The 22,434-nt window shown below is 30.7% G+C and overlaps 2 protein-coding genes across 2 annotated transcripts in view; both read left to right on the top strand.

Moving 5' to 3' along the window:
- The first annotated feature begins 2,962 nt into the window (after positions 1-2,962).
- Positions 2,963-6,374, top strand: LOC108916679 (nischarin). The gene is made up of 4 exons (XM_018722980.2): positions 2,963-3,459; positions 3,522-3,713; positions 3,999-4,166; positions 5,704-6,374. Exons 1-4 carry the CDS (start codon positions 3,019-3,021, stop codon positions 6,259-6,261), a joined length of 1,359 nt encoding a protein of 452 aa, XP_018578496.1. The 5' UTR covers positions 2,963-3,018; the 3' UTR covers positions 6,262-6,374.
- Positions 6,375-9,414: 3,040 nt separating this feature from the next.
- The window catches only part of LOC108916999 (phosphatidylinositol 3-kinase regulatory subunit alpha), an 85,018-nt gene continuing 71,998 nt past the window's right edge, over positions 9,415-22,434 (top strand). The window contains exons 1-2 of the mRNA XM_018723406.2: positions 9,415-10,047; positions 15,124-15,213. Of these exons, the coding sequence (XP_018578922.1) occupies positions 9,861-10,047; positions 15,124-15,213 (277 nt within the window). The 5' untranslated portion in view covers positions 9,415-9,860. The remainder of the gene's footprint in view (positions 10,048-15,123; positions 15,214-22,434) is intronic.

Genomic DNA, 22,434 nt, shown 5'->3' with positions numbered 1-22,434 from the left:
TAAAATGTAGAAAATAATATGAAATAAAACTTTTAGTTGGCTGCAAATATTATAAATTTGTACAACCACTTGCCATCCTCCTTTTTTGTAAATATGTACATAATAATATGTAGAAGATAGAAAATAGAAATATTTTCAGAACAAAAAACCGGCGGCCGCAAATTGGAGTTTTTATTATTTTATTACCCTTCTCTTTTCATATGCAATTATGAGATAGCAAGAGAGTGGGATGGACGTATAGACCGGACAACTCATTATCGTGCACGTGTGCGTGCACCTGGCATTTTCTCGTTTTTTTTAGGTGTGTTTTGCCGGAATTTGAATGAATGAAATAATCGTACTATTTTTACTATAAACGTATTTCCTGTAGCGACATCTATATGAATATTGTAGTACTTTGTTAGATGAAACGCGACTTCAATTTCCGTTCTTAAGATTGCCAGTATTGCCATATGCTTTGTATGGACAAGTCTTAAAAGTTTATTGTTCAGAAGAATGATATTTATGTGTTTAAGCGACCATGTGTAAGCATATTCTGTTGGTGTGTATTTAAACCATTTAAAACATAAATGAATTTTTCTAATAAAAAACTTTTTTTAAAACCGGATAAAATTTGAAATACATATTTGTGTACAGGGTGATTTACAACTTATCCAAAAAAATTTGGGAATAGATGCGTCATGAGAAATGGAGTCAATATCGTAAAAAAATTTTGTATAATCTATAGTTTCCGAGAAAAAAATTATTGAAGTTATAGTACATTCAACCAATACATAGCTGGACAACTGTAGCCTCTAGCCTCATTCGCAATACGCGTGGAGAGTCGCGTGGCCTCAGCGACTCGGAATACTGATATCCGATTTTGCAATCGTCGTTGCGATACTGTTTACTTGTTATATGTGGTATTTACAATAGTTTTTTAGTAGTTAGTGTAAAAAATGGTTTGCGTGTATAACAACTCGGAGTTGATGGATATCGTTTTAATTTATGGTGAAGCAAGACAACATTTGTATTATGGTGAAGCATTTGTGTTGTAGTGACACAAAACAGCATTTGCATTATGGTGAAGCATTTGCATTATGGTGAAGCATTTGTGTTATAGTGAAACAAGACAGCATTTGTGTTAGTTCGTGGAAACTGAGTGAGACGGCCCCAAATGTGTTTACATGTTGGTGAATAAAAGTTTGAACAATTGTTGTAACATCGGGTATGTCAAATGATTTTATTATTTAAAAACATAAATTAATTTTATCAATTAATAATAACAATAAAGGCAAAACAGTTGAATTTGCCGATATAAAATATGTTCTATAAAATTCTATTTATTTCTTTCCTTGCGTTTTTTGTCCGTTTTTATCACACCGCCATGTCGGCAGCTTTTGAACCCGCCCATTCTTCTTATGTCCTCATTGGTATGATTAGGTCCTGTACTTTCTTGTACAGAGCTTCGACGGTCTTCTGTAGTTCTTCCTTTTCTTGGACCATTCTCGGAAAGTCCTGCATGGTGATAGTGACGGCATATTCTGGGACTCACTTTGTTTCCTCTACGGCCCGACTTGCTGTCGGAGCTTCTTCCAGCATCCGACTGGTCCATGGAGTTGGGGCTTCTTTCTGCTTCACCCCGGCACTCATTCCTGAAAAAAGAATAACAGTGGTCTGTCTGCCTAGGCTGAGAAGCCTCGATAATTAGATACGTTAGCAGAATTAACGAATTTTGTATAAATTGCCTTAAGAAAAGCACAATTAACAGAATTGTTTTGTAAAAGGCAAGCTTATGTGGGGCTGTCACTTCACTGTTCCTTACTCGTTATTGTTTCTCCACACAGAAACGTCCACACTGCACATCTGTTCGCTCAGAATTGAATCATTCTCATTAGAGAAACTCGATCCAATATCATTGGCAAGAAAAATGACTACTGATGGGGCGGGGTCGAGTGGGATTATCGCTCTATACCCACACCATCTCTGTAGCCCTGGACGCCTTTTAGAGATAGGCCTTTCCCCCGTTACTCCGGACTGCTAACACAGCCGAGTTCCAACGGTTCGTGAGGCTTCCTCCTGTTGTAGGTATGGCCCCGCCAGCTGGAGTCATTCTTCTGGCGCTCTTCTTCTTTGTCGGCCACCTCGTCTGTGTAAATCCCCGAGAGTGTCGTGGGTGGTGGGATTAAATAAGATTGTGTAGCTACGCAGCTTAGAAAACGCACTATTGCATCGCGTTCTGGATCAGAAGGTTGGTGTGGTTCTCCGTGCGCTCGAAAAGGTTTCGCTGTCTGATCGTCTCAAGGCTGTCGGCGAATGCCTTGGTCTTCTCATACCTTGTATAGACGTTGCCATTCTCGTCGTGAATCGGAGACGTAGGTTTCCGGGTGGACCTCAGTGCCCGTCGTTCCCTCCAGACCACAGTCCTCGTGGTTTAGTGACTCCAGGTGTTGCTGCTAGGAAGACTGGTCGTGGCTCTTCTTTTGGCCGCACGTTTTTCCCTTATTACGTTCTGTATCATAATATTAATAATTCACCTTTTCTCTCCGTAGTTCACCTCTTGGCGATCTTCTCGCTGCGTAGGAGAATGGGGGTGTGGTTGGTCGCCCTCTCGCAATGTGTCGTCAGACCGGCGGCCATCGGTATTGCCTTGAGTAAAGTGATATACAACTTCCAACTGTTCCGTAGTACTTCGGTCCGTACGCTATGGCGCCCTCGTGGTCCTGCAAAAATTGCTCGAGCGATTGATCCTGCAGCGTAAAATACGCAATAATACTTAATACCGCGTAATCACGTAATGAATATAACAAATCGTGCTTGCTAAGCTTACCCAAGTCACGTGACGCAAGTTCGAGATTAATTTCATCTCACTTTATATTTTGGCCCCTTATCTCTCTTTATATATGCAATCCATATTATACTATACTACCAATCTATGGTCACAAAATTTGTATTTTATTCTGTGCTATGGTAGTGACAGTTTTGTAATTACTTCGAGGTTATGTTTACCTTCAAAATAATTTAAATTACAAATGGCAAATGGCTTGTTTTTGGTTCAACCAAAATGAAACAAAACTAGAAGTACCGTCCACTGAAGAGGTGGCGAATGTTACTTTTTATAAAATACAAGTACAAGTCGGTGACGTTAAATGGGTTGTTCTTCATCGCTACAGTGAATTTAATGACTTGCATTATCATCTAGTGGTGGATCATGGGGTTTCAAAAGATATTTTACCATCAAAAAAAGTTATTAGAAACAAATGCCCACAATTCATTGAACGCAGAAGAAAAGGGTTAGAAGAATATTTACAGAAAATTTTTATCTTCCTGAAACGAACAATGCCCAAAGTTTTAGTTGATTTTTTAAATTTTAATATATACGATTCATTCTTTTTATTACAAGATTTATCTACAAACTGCTTTTTAGAAGCTGACTTTGTTTTGTCAACTAATAAACAATATAGCTTTAATACATTAAAGGTAAAATTGATTCACTGATAAGTAAGTATTGTATCACTTCTATAAGCAATTTTGATTTTCAGTTATATGCGATAAGTCAGTTTCTGAAAAAACCGTACCCAATAGTTGACAATACAGAAATTAGATTTGATTTAAGCCCAGTGTTAGATTTATGTTCGCAGCTACATGCTTTGAACATACAAGGAAGTTCATCTGTCTTCTTAAATAGTAATATTATTTTAAATAAGTTACCATTTGAATTATCTGCATATAAGGTTAGTATCTCTATATTTCTCAATATATATTTTTTTTATTGTATTGGGTGGTATGCTTCACTCGTAAAAATAATGGTACAAATTTCTGACATTTCGAAAAATTAATATTCATGGAGTTACAGAATCTTAAAGCTGTTTTTATAAACATTTTAGCACAATTACTTTTTTACTCGAGCAAATATTAAAGATCATTAAATCTTCAAAAAGGTTATCTTGCTTCTAGTCCATAATATTAACTTTACGAAAAAAGTAATTTAATACATAGATATTGTTCTTTGTTTTCAGAATTTAAGTGTATTGTATATTAAAAATGTGTCGTTTGACATGATATTTTCACTGGGAAATTTAAGAAATACTCTGACACAGTTATTCGTAGACAATACTAATACTACAAGTATTTCCCAAATACTTCAGTGTGACGTTATACATAAATATAATTTGGAAGGTAGTCAGGTAAGTTCCTTACTTAAAATATTTAAATACTTTATGTAGAGTATTATCGACATTGGTAAGAAATTCAAATATCTCTTTTGCTATAGAAAAATGTCCAATATACAGGGTGCAACTTTGAGTGGGGGTCTTATTTATATAGATACTACCTTTGATCTTCAAAAACATATATTAATAGTTTATTTTTTCAAATTCTGTCGTAAAAATTTAATCTTTTGTTAACCTTTTTTATTGGTAATTTTCATACCCTGCCCTGAACAAGCTAGTGTGACCTCAAACAATGGTGCGCAGCACATGCACAATTGCGAACCAGGATTTTAAAGGAATTTTAAAGGAATTTAAAGGAAAAGTTATTAAAAGCAAATTTCCACACCATCCGCCGTGAGGTACTGCTCTTTGATGTGTTACCTACTTTTGTTGAGTGGTGAGCCCTGAAGTCCCACAGAAACACTTTTAAATAGATAAACTATGAAACAATACTTAACAAGTAATCTAACAGAAAACTCGAGCACTAATCAATAACGATAAATGAAATACATAAAAATAAGTAAATAATCTGTTTATTCACCCGATTTTTACTGCATATGACATACTTGAAATTTTGCATTATTACGTAAATTACGGGTACACAAGAATTAAAGTGCAGTTTAAAAAAATTATAATTATTTATTTCATAAAAAAAAATAATCAGATTCGTATTCAGGAGAATACATACTAAAACTGAACCTCCACTTAAAGTTACATTCTGTATTTGTTAGTAGTATTACTTAGATAGTTTTATTTTTCTTTTGAGTATTTTGCACTGTAAATAATTTAAATTATATATACAAACTTCTAAGATGTAAAGATAGGTAATACTAGTGTTTTTCAACTTTTTAACTACATCATAAAATAAAAATAGGTTAAAAATTATGAGACCCATGTTTTCTTTTTTCGTTTTGATTTTATTGAAGTCCTAAAAAATTTAAAATTTGCCTTGTGCCACCATTAAGTGAAAATTTCAAATCCACTAAACTGACAAACGTAGAATTTGTTTGCAAACAAAGATATAATTAGAAATTCCAAATATTAGTAGTTAGTGGTTTATAACTTAAATAAGTTATTTTAGCAAATATCCATAAAATGCTAATTAAATTTCCAGTTAATGCCTTCCCATCAGTGCTGCAACAGATTTAGTGATTTACCTAATTTTTCGCTTAGCAATGTCATACACATGTAATAAGGTTCCAAAAGATAAAAAATTCGTTTAAATTAACCAATTCTTTAACTAAAAATATTTTAAAAAAAATATTTTCTTTGTGATTGAAGAAAATTACCTCACTTGTTTAATGAATAAGTTGTGCTTACAAAATTCATTTTTTTAGCAAACACTACATTTGTTATTTTGAAAAATGTTTATTAAAGTTAATACTGGATGTTTAACTTTTCAGTGACAAAATACCAAAAAAAAAGAAAACCATTCAAGGAATATCTTAAAATCTAATCTACTCTAATTAATGAATTTTATTATATTAATAATAATATTCTAAATTGTTTTTAGAAATGGAGAGCGTTGGAGATATTAGATTTAAGTAATAACAACCTCATAGAAATTGATGCAACTATTAATTTGGCACCAAATTTGAAGAAACTTATTTTAAATGACAATAAAATATCTACAATTTCAAATTTATCGAGCTTGTCAAACTTATCGTATTTAAGTTTGAGCAACAATTTAATAACAATATGTAACGACTTGCACACAAAAGTAGGAAATATTTTAACTTTGAATTTATCTCAAAATAATATTGTAACATGTAAAGGTTTTTGTAAATTATATTCATTAGAAAATTTAGATTTAAGTTCTAATAAAATAATGGAAATTGATGAAATTAAATATGTTGGAGGTTTACCATGTTTGGAAAACTTTATACTTACTGGTAATAATGTAGCAACGACGGTGGATTATAGGATAAAAGTGTTGGAATTTTTTGGAGAGCGGGCAAAATATATATGTCTAGATAACGAGAGGCCTTCTCAAGCTGAGATAGACAAGGTATCAGTATTACGTGCTTTACGAATCGTGAAAGAAGGTAAAACTCCTACATTTAATAAGTAATATGAATCAATTTGCACCAATATCTTATTTCAAAGCTATAAATGAAATTATAAGATACTAAAAATGTTAAACAACAAATATGCTGTATATTTTTTTAATTATTGAATATCATTAGAAACCATTCAAATTCATTAAAAAGTAGTTTATTGTTTATTATCTATTACTGTATTTATTTAATAAAAAAAAGTATTAATTCAATGTGACAACAAAATAAAAAAAAATAATGTCAGTTAAAATACAATAACGTAGTTTTAAAATGTATTTTCTACTTTCAATAACTGTTTTTAACTGTTAGGTACCTACTTGACGACGTAGAGAGGGTAATAAAAAATATGAAAATGTTAACTTATTGGTTATAATGAAAAAACACAATTTGAAATAGTTCTGATGTAAGCCGAACAAGTTGTTTATTCTACAAAATCGGTGTACTGATCGGTTGTATTTCAGTAAGTGCTTATGATAAATAAAATAATGTTCTAAATCAGGAAAAGGAATTACTTCCAAATTTCCAAATATATACATATATATTCTAATTGCTATGGCAATAGAAAGGCTGTTATCACAACATAATTCAATGAAAAGGAATTGAATGCTATGTATGTATATTGAAATATTTAGTTATTTTTTATAAGTATATATATATGTAAACTATGTATTATGTAAATTATTTATTAAATATTAATATATTTTTCAAAGCGTTATTATTATATATTTTTTTAATATAGGTACCCCAATAAATATTCTTGAATTTTTAAATTTATAAAACCGTCATATATGGTCTTTATTAACTAGTACCTATTTTTTTTAATGGATGTAATTAAGAACATTTATTTTGTATATAAAAATTAATTACATTTTCCATTTTGGTAAATTCATAAATATGGTGAAGTAAGTCTACAAAAATATGCTATTTTAAAGGTAGGAATTCTAATTATAAAATTAAAGTTGGTAATAGTACAATTTAACTCTAACTTTCAGTTTTTGTTTTATTTGCAGAAACGTCCATTAATTTTCACGAAGCTACAAGTTTTGTCTACCGTTATTAGAATATAAACATCAGATTAGATTTTCTTTTATGGAAACGTTCGAAAAAAAATTAAGAGTCCGTTTTGTAATTGGCTTCGGTAGAATTTCAGTAAAACGCACTAAATATTTTTGTTAAGAAGAGTTGGCAACTTAGGGAATTCAGTACAAACATGTAGTGAAGATTCTGAACTCACCGTATCTTGTATTAACTGTTGACGTGTACATGGGCGTAGCTAGGGGCAAACAGGGGTGTGCAAGGCCCACCCCAGAAAAAAAGGTCCAATATCATTTTTCTCATATCGGTAAATCGCTGTCTGCGCCACTTTTTTTTTTGTTAGGATCAAACAAAAAAGTGCTTAGGTTTTGAAATATTGTATCAGTAAGCAGTCGTTGATTGCGTTTTTTTTTCTTGAGTCTCCATAGAGCTTATAGCAGCCCTGGGCCTACCCCTAGCAAAAATCGTAGCTACGCTCATGGAACAAAAACGTTTTATGTTACTGTCGCTCTCTTTCTGTTTTGTTTCTTGTTCACTGGTATCCTGCTGTCTATTGGTGGGTGGGTAGAGCCAAGGATTTTCTTGTATAAAATCCTTGGGGTAGAGCTGCTTTCGTGTGCAAAACATCAAGCTTTATTATGGTACACGACTCTCTTTTTGCATTTTAACAGATACAAATCCATGGGCGTAGCTACAATTTTTGCTTGGGGTGGGCCCAGGGTTGTAAGCTCTATGGCGGTCTTTACAAAAAACCTCGGCTTACTAATATAAAATTTGAACACGTTTAACAGGTCCACCCAGTCACCAACTTACCGTTTTGATAAAGATGATAATTAGATCTTTTTTCTGGGGTGGGCCGTACACACCCTTACCCCCCTAGTTACGCCCATGTACAAATCATCACATTTTTGTTGAAAATTAAACTTCACTTTATGTCTTAATGTAGTAATCAAATTTAAATATTATTATGCGAGTAATTTTTTTATTTAGTACCTATGTAACTTATTCACCCACATTATTTTCCAAGTTCTAAAACTGTAAATTAGTGAATTTAATAATATCAGATATCGAAATAGACAGATTGTAAAACTTTTTTAACACTACACCAGAAATTTTACAAAAATAACAGAATGACAATAAAAAGAAGCATGATAAGTTCTTGGTGGTTGAAAAATGAAATTCCGAGGAACAAAAAATATAAACTATGCATGACGTCATCTAGTGTAATAAGCCTTGTTACTCACTTTGCTTTAGTTATTATATATTTATTTTCCGTAAAAATGTGAAAAAAAAATATTTTTCTCCAAAAATGCAAGAATTTAAAAATCCCGCTGCATTCATAGGTCCACAGAACACAAAACAGAGAATTATTTACTCCTTTCCGATATGATTGACTTGCCCAAGGTTACAATCCTTTATTCCTTATAAACCTATTTATGAAAAAGTTCTAATTATATAGTGAATAATCTATTTCCCATTTAAAAGTATTTTTCGGTTAACTTAAGGCAAACTTTAAATTTGTGAAAACGGTGCATTAACAATCATGTACATACCTAATATAAAACTGTTTACCTGTCCAGAGAGAATAATATGCTTTTTTTAGTTATATTTAGTAGGTTGTTTTGATTCTTTAATCTAGCTTCTTTAAACGAAAATTCTATAGATGAACAAAAACAGACTAAAGAAAATATTCTTGAAACACGCAGATAATAATTGTGGTTATTAATAATTTTGAAGCCTGTCCCTTAATTTCTGTCTACGATTCTACGAAGTTAAAGATGTTAACAATGCCAACGGATAGCCAATTGAGTGAATGAAAGAATACGTTATTCAAGTTGATACCTCATTTTTAAATAGGGATAATGTGTTTTTTTTTTAAAGAATGATTTTGATTTATGGGTCTCATCTCATCTCGTCATATATTCGATTTACGAATTTTAGTTAGAGTAACTTCCACAGTGCCAATAATAAATATAGCAATAATTTTTATACTGGCTTCAAAAATCATTTATTTTTATATTTTAATTTACATTTCCCTTGTTGAGTTTAGCGAAATTAGATTCGTCATGTTGGCTGCAGTTTGACTTGTTTGACGTTTATAATTATAATTTTGATAATCGTTGCCGCCATGATACATTTTTTGTACTGTTTTGTTTGTATATCTTTCGACTTAGACTAATAAAATACGGCAGAAATATACATTATTTTAAATATAAAGAAATACAATTTGAATAGGAATATAATAAAATATTTTTTGTATTTTATGGTATAGTCCATAAAGGAGAGGGTGGATATGAGTCTATTTAATATGAAACACCCTTACATGCATTTGGAGTATATTTCAAGTAATTTGTAAAGGTATTTTTATATTGTGTTAACAAGAAGAAGTGAGTTGTGAAGTAGTTTAAAGAGATGAGGAAGACTAATGTTTGGATATTAGATTTAAAGTTGCTGGGAATGTTTTTTGTCTTGGAGTAGTGCAATGTATTTTATTTCCTGAAAGGCTATAAACATTTTGTGTAACAATAGTTATGTGGAGGAAATGCATTAGTCTCTGGACAGTTGATGGTGGCTTGAAATGGGGGACTATGCATTATATCAGGCAATAAAGTCGTTCACACCATCATCAGATGATGAATTAGAGTTTCAAAAAGGAGATGTGTTTCAGATATCCGTGCAAAGTCCATTTGCTAATAATCAGTCTAGGAAGCCTGGGTGGCTCTCTGCATACAATCGAAGAACCAGGGCAAAAGGATATGTTCCAGGTAATTGTCCAGAGAAACAATCGTGGAACACTCGTTTTACATTGCAGATGTAAGAACTGAAGTTTAATTTGTTGAGTGATAAATGTATACTTGGACCCACTTCTTTGTTATGAAAGGAGTTGCAACTTGCAAAAGTATACCAGGTGCTCAATTTTCTAGCCATACCATGGAGATGTCGGTTACATTTAGAGATATTAGGTCAGTCAAATTAGGGAAAACTGCGGAATTTGATGACTAGCAACATGCCGTGGAGAAATTTGACAATTTTATTGACTAGGTATCGATCAAAATTGAAAATTTGTTTTCCATTTTTATTTTTTTTTAATCAAAAATGGTAGAAAAGTTGTGAAAAATTCAGGTATAGAGTTCATATTAGCTGTAGCGCCTATCAGGATGGAGAACACAACTGTTATTTAAAGTACAATGGTTTTTCGGGTTGTTATGCTGTGTGTTTATGTCATCAGTTACAGAATTCCTTTCACTTTCTTAGCCTTAGCTCGGAGTCTTTGACCTGCCCTTGTTCTCGGGCTAGGTTCTTTGAGGCCGGACCCGCTGTCGGAATCCGTAGGCCTGCCCTAATATTCATTTTGGTTCTTGTTGGTTCTAAAGTCTCTACGGACGGAACCAACAACGAGAACCGAAATGAACATCTGGGCTAGGCCTAGAGGCCTAGCCAAGAACAACAAAGGCAGGCCAAAGATTCCTAGCTAAGACTAATGAAGATTAATTACGGTGATATATGATATGGTTATTTTATTTGTATTTGTCAAAGTACCAAATTTTTCACTTTTGCAAAGAGTGCATTGAAAAAAAAATGTACAAGTATTATCTGCTCCAAATGACAGTTCAGTTATGCTTACAGTGACAACGTGTAAATTTACACACATTTACATTTACAATATTATATTTTCAAAGCACTCTTTGCGAAATTGGATAATTAGGTATTTTTACAGAAACAAAAAAATAAATTATATCTGACACGTCCTGATCAGAAAAATTTGCTGAATTAAAAAATACGAAAAAAAGTCAAGTGTCATTTCTCCGTCTTAGTAGACGGCTAATACTACTTGAATTTTCTATTAAAAAGGTCTCCTAATAAAGTTTGAGCTCAAAAAGAGTACCTTCGGGAGTACCTCTTTTGCTTTCGATTAAAAAAATTTGTTTTGTAATTTATGTTAACGAGAATGTTTTTAATGTGAGCTTGAGAATATTTGCAAATGTTCACATATGAAAAAATCATTTTGCTATAACGGTCTCTTTGGAAACGCAAAAAAATTTTTTTGGAATTTTCCTCAAATTTGGAGTTATCTGAACGAAATGCCACAAGTAGTTACTAATTTTGTAAATTTTGAAAAATATGAAGCACTGAAGAGTATTTTTGATAAAAATAGAGAGGTAACACTTTCATCTTTTTCATCTTTGAAAATGAACATTTTTATCATTTTCAAGAAAGTTTTTTAATTTTATAATAATTATATCACGAGATAAATTTGCAGGTTCCTCTCATGTATGCTCATTTATTGTCGTTTCTTCTGTTTTGCGCTTCATGAAAATTCTCCAGAAATATATTCTTCAGCATTTACAACACAAAAGAAAAAAAATAAAATGAAAATGCAAAATTTTCTGGTTGTATTATATGTTATATGATATATAAATTTGCCCTAATTTGACCAACCAATTACGTTAAGACAACCCAGATCTCCATGGTTCGGCTTGAAAAACGGACACACATTATATGACATTCAAGTCACTGTTTTAAAAAAATTTAACTAATATTTTTACGATAAAAAGTAAGTTTTTTAAAATTTGTTGCAAAATATATGACCAAGTTATCAAATGTAAATAACTTGTTTATGGGCTACAACAAAACCAAAAAAAATCCCTTCATTCTTGACATGTGTTACAGCCTGCATAAAGTGGGTTCCAATTGTTTTGGTTTTGGAACAAGTTTTGTGTCTAAGCAATTTCTATGCTACACTGTACCATAAGCAGTCGTCGTGTTGAACTCGCAGTCACATCATGAGTCAGATGCTGCTGAAGTGCACGAGAGATCCCATACATTTAGACGATCATTAAAAGATATGATTTTTAAATAATTTTTCTTTTAAAAACATCCCATTATAACTAGTGACATTTGGTTGCGAAAAATAACTTAACTTAAATATTTTAAAACAACTTATAAGTTCTTATTTTGTTGTACATACGTTTATCAGTTTTATTAGATACATATCTCTATCAAATTAGCTAAAATTCTTTATTATTGATTGATATTGATATGGGAATATTACACACTCTGTGCTTAAAATATTAGGACAAACTTACCTATCATGATAGCTGTAATAGTTGATTTCTTTTATACATTTAATAATAATAAAGGTCTTACAAAGTTTAGCCAATAACCATTGGACTTTCAATATCTTTTCTACTAATAGAAATTGCCAACAAAATTGTTTTAAAAACATGAATTTTTATTGTTATTCCGTCACAGCTTTAATTAGGAACACATTTAATGAATGTATTTATTTGATAGGCAAAGCTTGGACAATGAGACATTTTTAAATTCTTTTATATGTAACGGCCCATATCAATGAGTGGAATACACTCTCTCCACCTTATTTACCCACCGAAGTGGCACTCTCCAATCATAACTCATTTATTTTCAACACAACTTGAAATTATGCTTCCCAGAATTTTCAAAACCGTGTTATAAATTGCAAAGAAGAAAAAACTTGGAGATACAGGGTAGGAAAGTACCGATAGTCTATCTGAAGTTACGTGAGAGCGATAAAGTAAGCCATAGAAATCCATGCGATAGCGAAGGATGGCTATAATGAAGGCTTCTCTTTGTCACCGCCCGTTTCGCCCTTCCACAAATAAGATCCACTTCTTATTTGTGGAAGGGCGAAATGGGCGTAGACTATTAGACGCCTTCATTATAGCCATCTTTGTCTATCACATGGATTTCTATGGCTTACTTTATCGCTCTCATGTAACTTCTGATAGACCATCGGTACTTTCCTACACTGTATGCCGATTTTTTATTTGATCGGACAAACTTTGATTCATCCGTAATGTTAGTGCCCCCTATGTGACAGTTATACCTTCGATTTGATGATCAAAATCCAAACATTTTATATCTTTCAAAAAATTGATTACTCGGAAATATTTTTTACCGCCTTACAGAACTGTGTCCCATCTTAAGCATCTCTGTCTCCGACGTATTAGTAGATGCATTCAAGTTTGTTTATCTTCCTAATTTTTCATACCTATTTTTATATTGTTTAATAATCTTCTTCGTGGTTTTCCTGTTGGTCTTTTCCTTAGAATTCAGTTTGCATGTATGAGCTCTAACTAAATGTTCAGACGGATTTGAAGCAATTTTTAAATAAAGTTTCAAATTCACCACAGCTATACAAATAATGATTGCCACAAATTTAGTAATCAGTGAAGCTGATTGACCCATATTTATTTTTAAAAATAGCTGAACTACAATGAAAATTAAATAAAAGCTTTAAAATCTAGTGATAATATGCAGACGGAAAAGTTCGTTTATAATTTAACGTAACCTGTAACGTCTCTTTTTTCCTTTATAAACGCACAACTTCTTGGCATAATGTCAAACTAAGGATCAACAAAACTCTGGAGTGAAATCCCCAAAATCTCCTGGATTTTCAGATTAGGAATTGTCCTTTGGTGTTGTACCACAAGGATCTTTTGATATGATGCCATACTGTTTCAATGATATTTAGGTTAGGGCTGCTTGACTGCTAGTTCAAGAATTTAATATCCAAACCATATCTTTTGTAAGATTAGCTATATGACAAGATACACCGTCCTGCTGAAAAATGGGTGCTGTTAATCAATTCTAGTCTTCCTACTTCGTTTGCTGACAAACATCCGTAGATGATTTTTTTTTGGATATAGTGGCTTTCTAGATGTACTTAGAGAAAAAATTATACTTTTCAGTGGATACCCCATGGCAACTGTGATTATTTTTTTGGAAAATCACTTGTGGGATTTTTGTTTGCATATGTCTCAAATTTAGTCAATTTATAATGCAGAATAATTTTTTTAATACAAAATTTAAGTTTTAAACTTTCATATCCATCAACTCCATCCTTCAAAAAATTTCTGGGGACACTCGATGTAAATACATTTTTTTTTGTTTGTAGTGGCCTTCTAGATGTACTTGTAGAACCAATTACGATGATCCAATCAGTACTCTATGGACTGCTGTAATTTTTTTTGTGATCCATTTATTGGAAAATTCTTTTAGAGATTTTTTTATTAAAAATTTGACTATAATCAGCTTCATTAGAAATTTTAAATTTACTAAATTTCTCTCTCAGTTTTAATAATAGAAGGCATTTGAAATGTCTGAAGATGATGCAAATTAGCCATTTACTGACACTAGGTACTAATTATAAATGGTAAATAATTCAATCTGCTTAAAAATCTTTCGGTATTTTATATTTCCTAATTCTAATCCTATATTTTCTAATATTTTAAGATCCTAATTCTTGTTTTGAATTTTTTTAAGTGATTTATCAGTGGGTATTGTTAAAAATATTTTTGCGTTATGATATTTTCATTTGTAATGACAGTAGAGTAATAAATAATTTGTTAAATAATAATAAAGCAATTCTACAGAATTCAATTTGCTGTTCTAGAAATCTAAATAAGTGTCATATTTAATTACTATATTTGTTTGTTATATCATTATCTGATTACTTAAAATTGACCGTTTTGAAACAAAACATGGCTTAAAATTTATGTATAAAACCTGTATCTGGAATGTATTACATTACCAATAATCGATTTTTTCATCAAGAAATAAATTATCCCCTAAAAATCAGTACACATGTAGTTGCAGTTTTTATTAATTTTTTATATAGTCCCCCAAGTCATCCCCATTATCAGACTATGGTCATTTTAATGTTCCGCACCCAGCACTTATGTACTAAAAGAAAATTTTATGAAAATGTAATTTAAAATCTGTTTATATATTTTTTTATTGTATAGAATATTTTTATACGATTGGCTATGTTTTTAATTTTGTTTTTTTATTTGTTTTAGTGGAATGTGTTAAGTTACTGGGATCTGAAGTTGGTAAAACAATACATCACCCTTCAGCTTGTGGTGTGGAAGTTTCAGATGTCAAATTGGGTAATTTTTTTATTTCGTAATTTGCAAAATAGGCTCACCTTTTTTCCACATTCAAGTTATAATTTTATTCGGTTATTAGCTCTTATACAATGTGGGAATAAAGAGGTACCCCTTTCCGTTTATTTCTTTATATGAAGAAAAAAAATCACTTGGACAAGTTCATTTCTGATTTGATCAAGGTACACTGATGCAAAAATTTCATTCACAATGTTAGCAATTTATTAAAATTAGTTAGTAGTAAAAAATTACAATTTGGACAAATAGTTTTTAAAGAAAAGTAATTTATAGTGTGACAGAAAAAGGAAAATGATAAGGTTTTTGTCATTTTTATTTGGGAGCTTCCTTTTCTAGATAGAGGGTATTAGTCACAATTAAACTAATTTTATTAATATCTGTTATTTTTTCAGATATTTGGTTGAAATTTTGTATATATTTTTATCCTGTATAGGCATATTTTTGTGTAATTTCGATAAATAAAATTGGGGGGAAGAAGAGTATATTAAGTATTCTGGAAATGAGGAATTTAATATACAACATTACAAAACCCAGTTTATCTCTGGGCTGAAGGCTGAAGTAGAAAATATTAATATAAAATTAGTAAATTTATGTCTAAACTATTATCATTCTTAATAAACTGAGCTATAAATAGAGGTACTTTTCCAGACTGTTTAAAAACTGCAGTTGCAAAGCCACTATTTAATTCAGGAGTCAGTGTCTGGTAAACAATTATGAGATAATTACTATGATAACGAATATAGCTAAGATACTTGACAAAATATTCAAAATTAGAACAGTAAAAATCTTAATAAAATTTAAAATATTAAATTCTCGATATGAAATAAATCTACTGTCTATAGTCAAATTAACAATTAATTTATAATAACTTGAATCGAGGTAAACCTGCAATGGATATTTGTGATCTGGTTATAGAATTTGATATTTGTCTCACGAAAAACTTTTATATAAATTATCAATACGGGTTTAGAGAGGATTCAATTAATAATTTAAAAAGTTATTTAAGCAACAGAGTTCAGTGTCCAAATAGATAATGATGTCAGTGAATTGACGGAAATCGAATATGATGTACCCCAGGGTACAGTTTTAGGCTCTGTATTGTTTACGTTGTACATTAATGATTTGCTTACTTTGCAGAAAATAGTTATTTTTTACTCAGCTGAATCTTGGCTTGAATTGAAAAACAACTTTAAAACCATTAAAGTCTGGTTTATATATTATATAATATTTACCATTTCCGTCATAGACAAAAAAGTTACGGATTTTGAACCTTGGCTTGCCCCCCGTAGGGACGCCCCTGAAAACATTGTGTCAATTTGATTTAGATAGTGTAATTCCTCGTAATAAATATCTCTATATAAAATTTTATCAATTTATTTCGAAGAATTTTCGAGATATTATAATAAAATTGTGTCTTAATACCCCCTTTAAAGGGGCGTAGCGCCACAGGGGGGCGTTTTAGAACACATGTCGATATGAACTTTTTTGCTCAAAATTACTTTCTCTATCAGTGTTCGTTTGGCACATCGGAATGAAACACCCTGTATATTGTATCCTCATATATAAAAGTTAACAATAGTACTAAACAGTATAAAAAGGAACTAAAAAAAACGATCTTAGACATTAATAGAGATGCTTTACATAGTATTTAGAATATAGTTTTACATTTATGTCACTTGCCATGGTTGTTACAGATTGTGCGGAAATTTTTATCGTTCTCATTTTTGCCTAAATAAAAGGGTGAGCCTATTTTGATTAAATCTGAAATGTACAAAACTTATGTTCAAATTATTAGAAATATACAAATAGTTTTTTGAAAATGTATGTGAATTATAGGTATACAGGGTGTCCCAACACTTCAAAGTATAAAGTTGGCAGCATGTAGATGGGGTCAATGGAGTTAATAATTGACATAACTTTTCCTTACAGGCTTTCATTACTAAGATGGGCCTTTAAAGCTGAAAATTAAAAATTGTTTTTTATTTATGACCCTTGAACTATATTTTCAAATTCAATCTAATTTAGGTGGTATATACAGGATATACAGGATATACAATACATATGTCTTTTTGAGCCTGAAAATAAATCAACACAATTTCTAATTGTTGTTAATACAAATTTTTTACACATGAAAATAGGTAAAAAATTACGAAACCCATGTTTTTTCTTTTTTGACTTCGTATAATCCTAAGAACATTAAAATGTGTTTTGAAATTCAATTCTAACCCCGATTTTCAGAATGTTCTAGTCACTACTATTCGCAAATTAAAAATAACTCGGAACATTACCATTAGAAATTCCAGATATTAGTAACGCTTTCCTTGTTCTTCAGAATAGGCACCCAGGATAACCTTGAATAGGTCCAACTGAGCATGTAACATATGTACTTTAAAGGACGTTCTGGAGCCCATGATTTTAAAACTTTCAGACATAGTTTGAATCAATTCTTTATAATTTTCAGCTAGCTTGTTTCCGAGGAAACCATGAACTACTGCTTTAAGACTGTTCCAGGTTTGTTTTTTGTGAGTATTGAGTAACTGTGTGAATTCGTTACTGGCCATTATTTTCTTTATTTGCGATCCGACAAAAATACCCGCTTTAACTTTGGCTTCGTATAATTTCAGGAAAAAATTCTTCAAATATTGGAAAATTTCAGAATCTGGATTAAGAACCTTCACAAATTGTTTCATGACCTAATTTTGTATGCAACAGAGGCATCAATAAATCTTTAGGCTCTACGTTTGACATGTTTCCCTATCTGGAACTTGGTTCACTTGGACCATGTATGCTGTCAGTAATGTGCTGCGTTTGCTCTACTGTCCCGTAAGCAAAGGTAGCAAGGATATTTACTATCCCGCCTTGCATTTCCATCAGAAAACCAACCATATTAAATCCCCTCTTACTGTATTTACTACAGAATCGTAATTTTCTTTGTGCATCACAGAATGAGTCAAGGGAAGACTAGCAAATTTGTTTCTATTGTGAAGGACAGCTTTTAAGCTTTTTGAAGAACTGTCGATGATAAGCCGCCAGCCAGAAGGTGTGCATGTGATTCTTCGAACAAATCTTTTATATCATTACAATAACAATAATAAAGTCCGTCTTCTTTAGTGAAAAAGAATGAAAATTCTTTATGAAGGTTTCTCTGATCAGTTATTTTTACATCTTCAAGCAATTCTCACTAATTCATGAAAAAAAGGAATTTCATCTATTCTTATTTTATATTTAAGTTTGAACAATTGGTGTTGAAATAATATCTATCTCTGAATGTAAGCAAATGTAAAATTAAGTCGTACGCTCTATGCAAACCTATTCTAAATTTTGATTATATAAGTGATGAATAATTTTTTTAATATCCTTGGTGCTAAATAATCGTTTGATGAACATATTTGTTGAATAACTAAGGCTGCTATAAACTTATACTTTATTTTACATAATTCTAAAGACTTTCAGAACGTAAACACTCATGAAAAATTGCACCAATCGCAGCTGGTGAAACAGAATGTTGTGTTTTAAAGTAATCTTGATGTCATTGTTTTAATTTTTCTGAAATCCTGTAATTGGCACTTTTGTATTGCTAAATAGATAAATATATAAAGTGATGTCAAGGATATGGTGTATATATATTATATATCACACGGGGTAAACATTGGATTGGAAGATACAAGTCTTGTATTGTTTTCCATATGTAGATATGTATCTGTACATTGCTTACTATAGCATTTAATTATTACTATCATAACAAATTGTGCCCAGTGCATTTTTAAATGCAAGCCAATTTAGATATATGATTTTAAATGTTTACCAAATTTGTTGTGGCTAAAAGATAAGCCACTATGATCTAATTAAAAATATAACCTCATCTCTCAAGAATTTTTTTATAATTTTACATATGAAGATAAAGTCTTAGTCCATATGATAAAGTTAATATTCTTTTAATATTTTGGTTGTGTTTATTCTTAGGTTTTACTTATTTCGTTATTTTTATGGAAAGGTCAACAAATGTTGAAATATATCAGTCGGTGATAAATTTTTTTAACTAAATAATTATGTAGATACATGCTGAATTAAATTCTTTTTTGTTTTAACTCTATTAAAACGAATGTTCGTTACATAAAATATTAAACACAGTTATTTTGAATTTTATTCTATATCTAATTGGTATTAAGTTTTTTGGCCAATCAATTTCTTATTTAATTAATTTTATAGCATTCTATCTAAGATTTTTACTAATATTTCTATTTTAGTTTCTTAGGCACGCGTTTTAGGGCTTTATTGCTATTTTAAAGATTAATAAAAACTAGTGAAAAAAATTTACTGGGTTAAATTGGATCAATAGTTGTGTGCAATGAATTTAACAACTAAATTTAATAGCAATAAAATGATTGACCTTTAGTCAATTTAAATGTAATCATACTTTGTAGTAGAAAAAACTTGGCTTGAGTACAGTTTTATAATAAGACCGTCCAGAAAATGAATCGATATAATTAGTCTTAAGAAAGCCCCAGTACCATTAATTCAACATTGAACTTAAAAGTTACAATGTGTTTTAATGGCCATCTCACTCATTGCAATCCTGAAAAAAAAATCAGTATAAATATAATGTAACTTTGAATGTGAGTCATATTTATATGGAGGATAACTTTGTCTTTTAGAAATCCAGATCATAAGTTTATCTTCTCAATTTCTGTTAGGAAAACTGATTTTTTTTTAACTCTTTTTTCATAATCTTCATAGTTCGCCACTGGACAGATTAGTGTAACCTTGAATAACCGCGAATTGCGAACTACGGCATACATTTTTGTCAAATCTCATATTTATACATGCTTTTTTATATCACTCAGTTTAGCGACATGAAAAAAGTACCTAATACATCTATAAGTAAAGTGGTATGTCAAAATACATCTGCTTTTTCTCAAAATAAAACACCAATAAAAAAATATGGCAAAGAAAAGCAAAAGACAAATTTTATTAAAATATATTTTAAAGTGACACAGTTATCTTAAATAAAATGGAAGAAATTTCTTTTTTTTTTGGAGGTTTTTAAGGAGGCAAAATTGTGTTAAGGTAACTATATCTTTATCACACCCAGTATATGAAAAAAAAATAAATTCTTGAACACAGAATTTCGGTTATTGAAGATTTGATATGATATTTGATATCATGTTGGTAATGTTTTTTGATAAGGAATTGCTTCTTATACGAGTTTTTTACACACAACATAACTCTTCAACCATCTGACTTCTGTTTTGTTAACCAAAGACTTCATATGTCCCCACAGGTAAAAATCGGGTTGATTTAGGTCGTGCAATCGGGCGCACCATAAACCAGGTCCATTGCACTCAATCCATCTACTAAGTAATGTGTAACGTCAGAAGTGTGGTGAAGCACCATCTTGCAAAAACTACATTGTCGAACATTAAGTGGTATATTCTTCAAAAGAACAGATAAATCTTTTGTAAAAAACATGGGGACCAATTAATAATCTTCATGGGAGAAGGATAGGTCCAATTAGGACATCAATGTCCGCCCATAAGTTAATTGAAGATCTATGTTAGAAATTTGTTTTTATGGGGATTTTCCATGATCATTGCCTTATTGGTTACGAACACATTTTGTGGAATTTTCATTTTCAATATTGTGCTAATATGCACTTCCACACGAAAACGAATCCTAGCACCTGCGTGAAAAAAATAATAATTTCTTTAATGCCACAAATTCATTAAATAGATTTCAAATCATGTAAAAATTAAAATTTTGTCACGTGGTCAACGACGTATTGTGACGTCATTTAGTGCGACCGAAAAATGTATGTTTTATAATAAAAATTTTCTAAGAATAATTTTTTGTAAAATGCACTATTTTACTATCAGCTATAATATAAATTAAAACCCCACTTTCGAAAACATCCTGTGATGGAAATCTTTAAACGTGAAAAGTATATAATAATAACTTGCCCTTGGAAATAAAAATGATTGAGAATCTCGGTGGGTTTAAATTCAACTTAAAATATTATTTAATTGACAAATGTATATCATTACTGAATTCTTTTAGTAGTTATAAGAATTTATGGCTTTTATCTTCCCTTTTTTGTATTATTGACTATTCCCATACTTTACTGTAAAGTCTTTAAGGAAAATAAAGGTTATTTATTTATTTATTTATATCAAATCACCCGTTTTTGTTATATGGAATTTTAGCGTATTTTGACTATTGTTTAGACAATTTTAATCATTTCCGGATGAATTTGTGATATCTTCAAGCCATTCAATACAACAAACCTAGCGCATATACAAGTAAAGGTTGAATATTTATAAAACTGTTGCATCAGACAAAACCATAGGAAATGTATTTAATGTTATTAGGTTGGTTAAACTTAATAATCATAAACGTATTTATCTGAGGTGGCATCAAATTTAGCTTACCTTACTTTACGATAAGTGCCATGTTAGGAAATTTTAAAATGGTACTATGCGATTTTTATATAACAGTATCTATTTGAAATTTTTAATATAAACGTGGAGTTATGACATTGTTCTCATAGTAGAATATTCTATAGTTAAAAAATGTAAAATATCACTCGGAACGTTAATTTCAAAACGTTTGGTCAAAACAGGGAATGTAAGAACATATAACTAATAAAAAATCTCGCCCTGATCATTAAAAATGTCTACTCCCCTTTACATATTATTAAAAAATTATTAAATACTGCCCTGGAAATTAGACAAAATTACAGCGTTTCCGTTTAATACTTTAACATTATTTTATGCTGAATTTTCAGTTTTAGTCAAAATAGGTTATTTATCAAAAATTCAGCAAAAGTGTGACAAAAAGTCCAGCACGAGGATTTCATTGTCTTTTTGTCCATTTTTAAAGTTACATAAAAAACCTTGAACAGTGTGCCAAAATTTTAGAGAATTTAAACGGTACAAATCGAGAAGAATTTTCGGCCTAACTCCATAAATATTAATAAATTAACTCCTTAATTAACTCTGTATAAAATTACGTTTTGTTTTTGTCGTTTTGTATTACTTTTTAAACAAACGGTGAGCAAGGCCAAATTTTAAAACGTCCAAAAAAAAAATGATACGGATTGTACAATAATAGATCCATATAAATGTCATAGTGTAATTTAGCGAATTTAGTTATTGCATTTATTATTATTATTAATTCCTGTTATTGTTATATGTAATCGGTAAATGTTAA

Source organism: Anoplophora glabripennis, unplaced genomic scaffold, assembly GCF_000390285.2.
Source record: "Anoplophora glabripennis isolate ALB-LARVAE unplaced genomic scaffold, Agla_2.0 scaffold2, whole genome shotgun sequence".
NCBI classification, from domain to species: Eukaryota; Metazoa; Arthropoda; class Insecta; order Coleoptera; family Cerambycidae; genus Anoplophora; species Anoplophora glabripennis.
The sequence above is the reverse complement of the archived record's forward strand: the minus strand, read 5'-3'. Positions and strand labels throughout refer to the sequence as shown.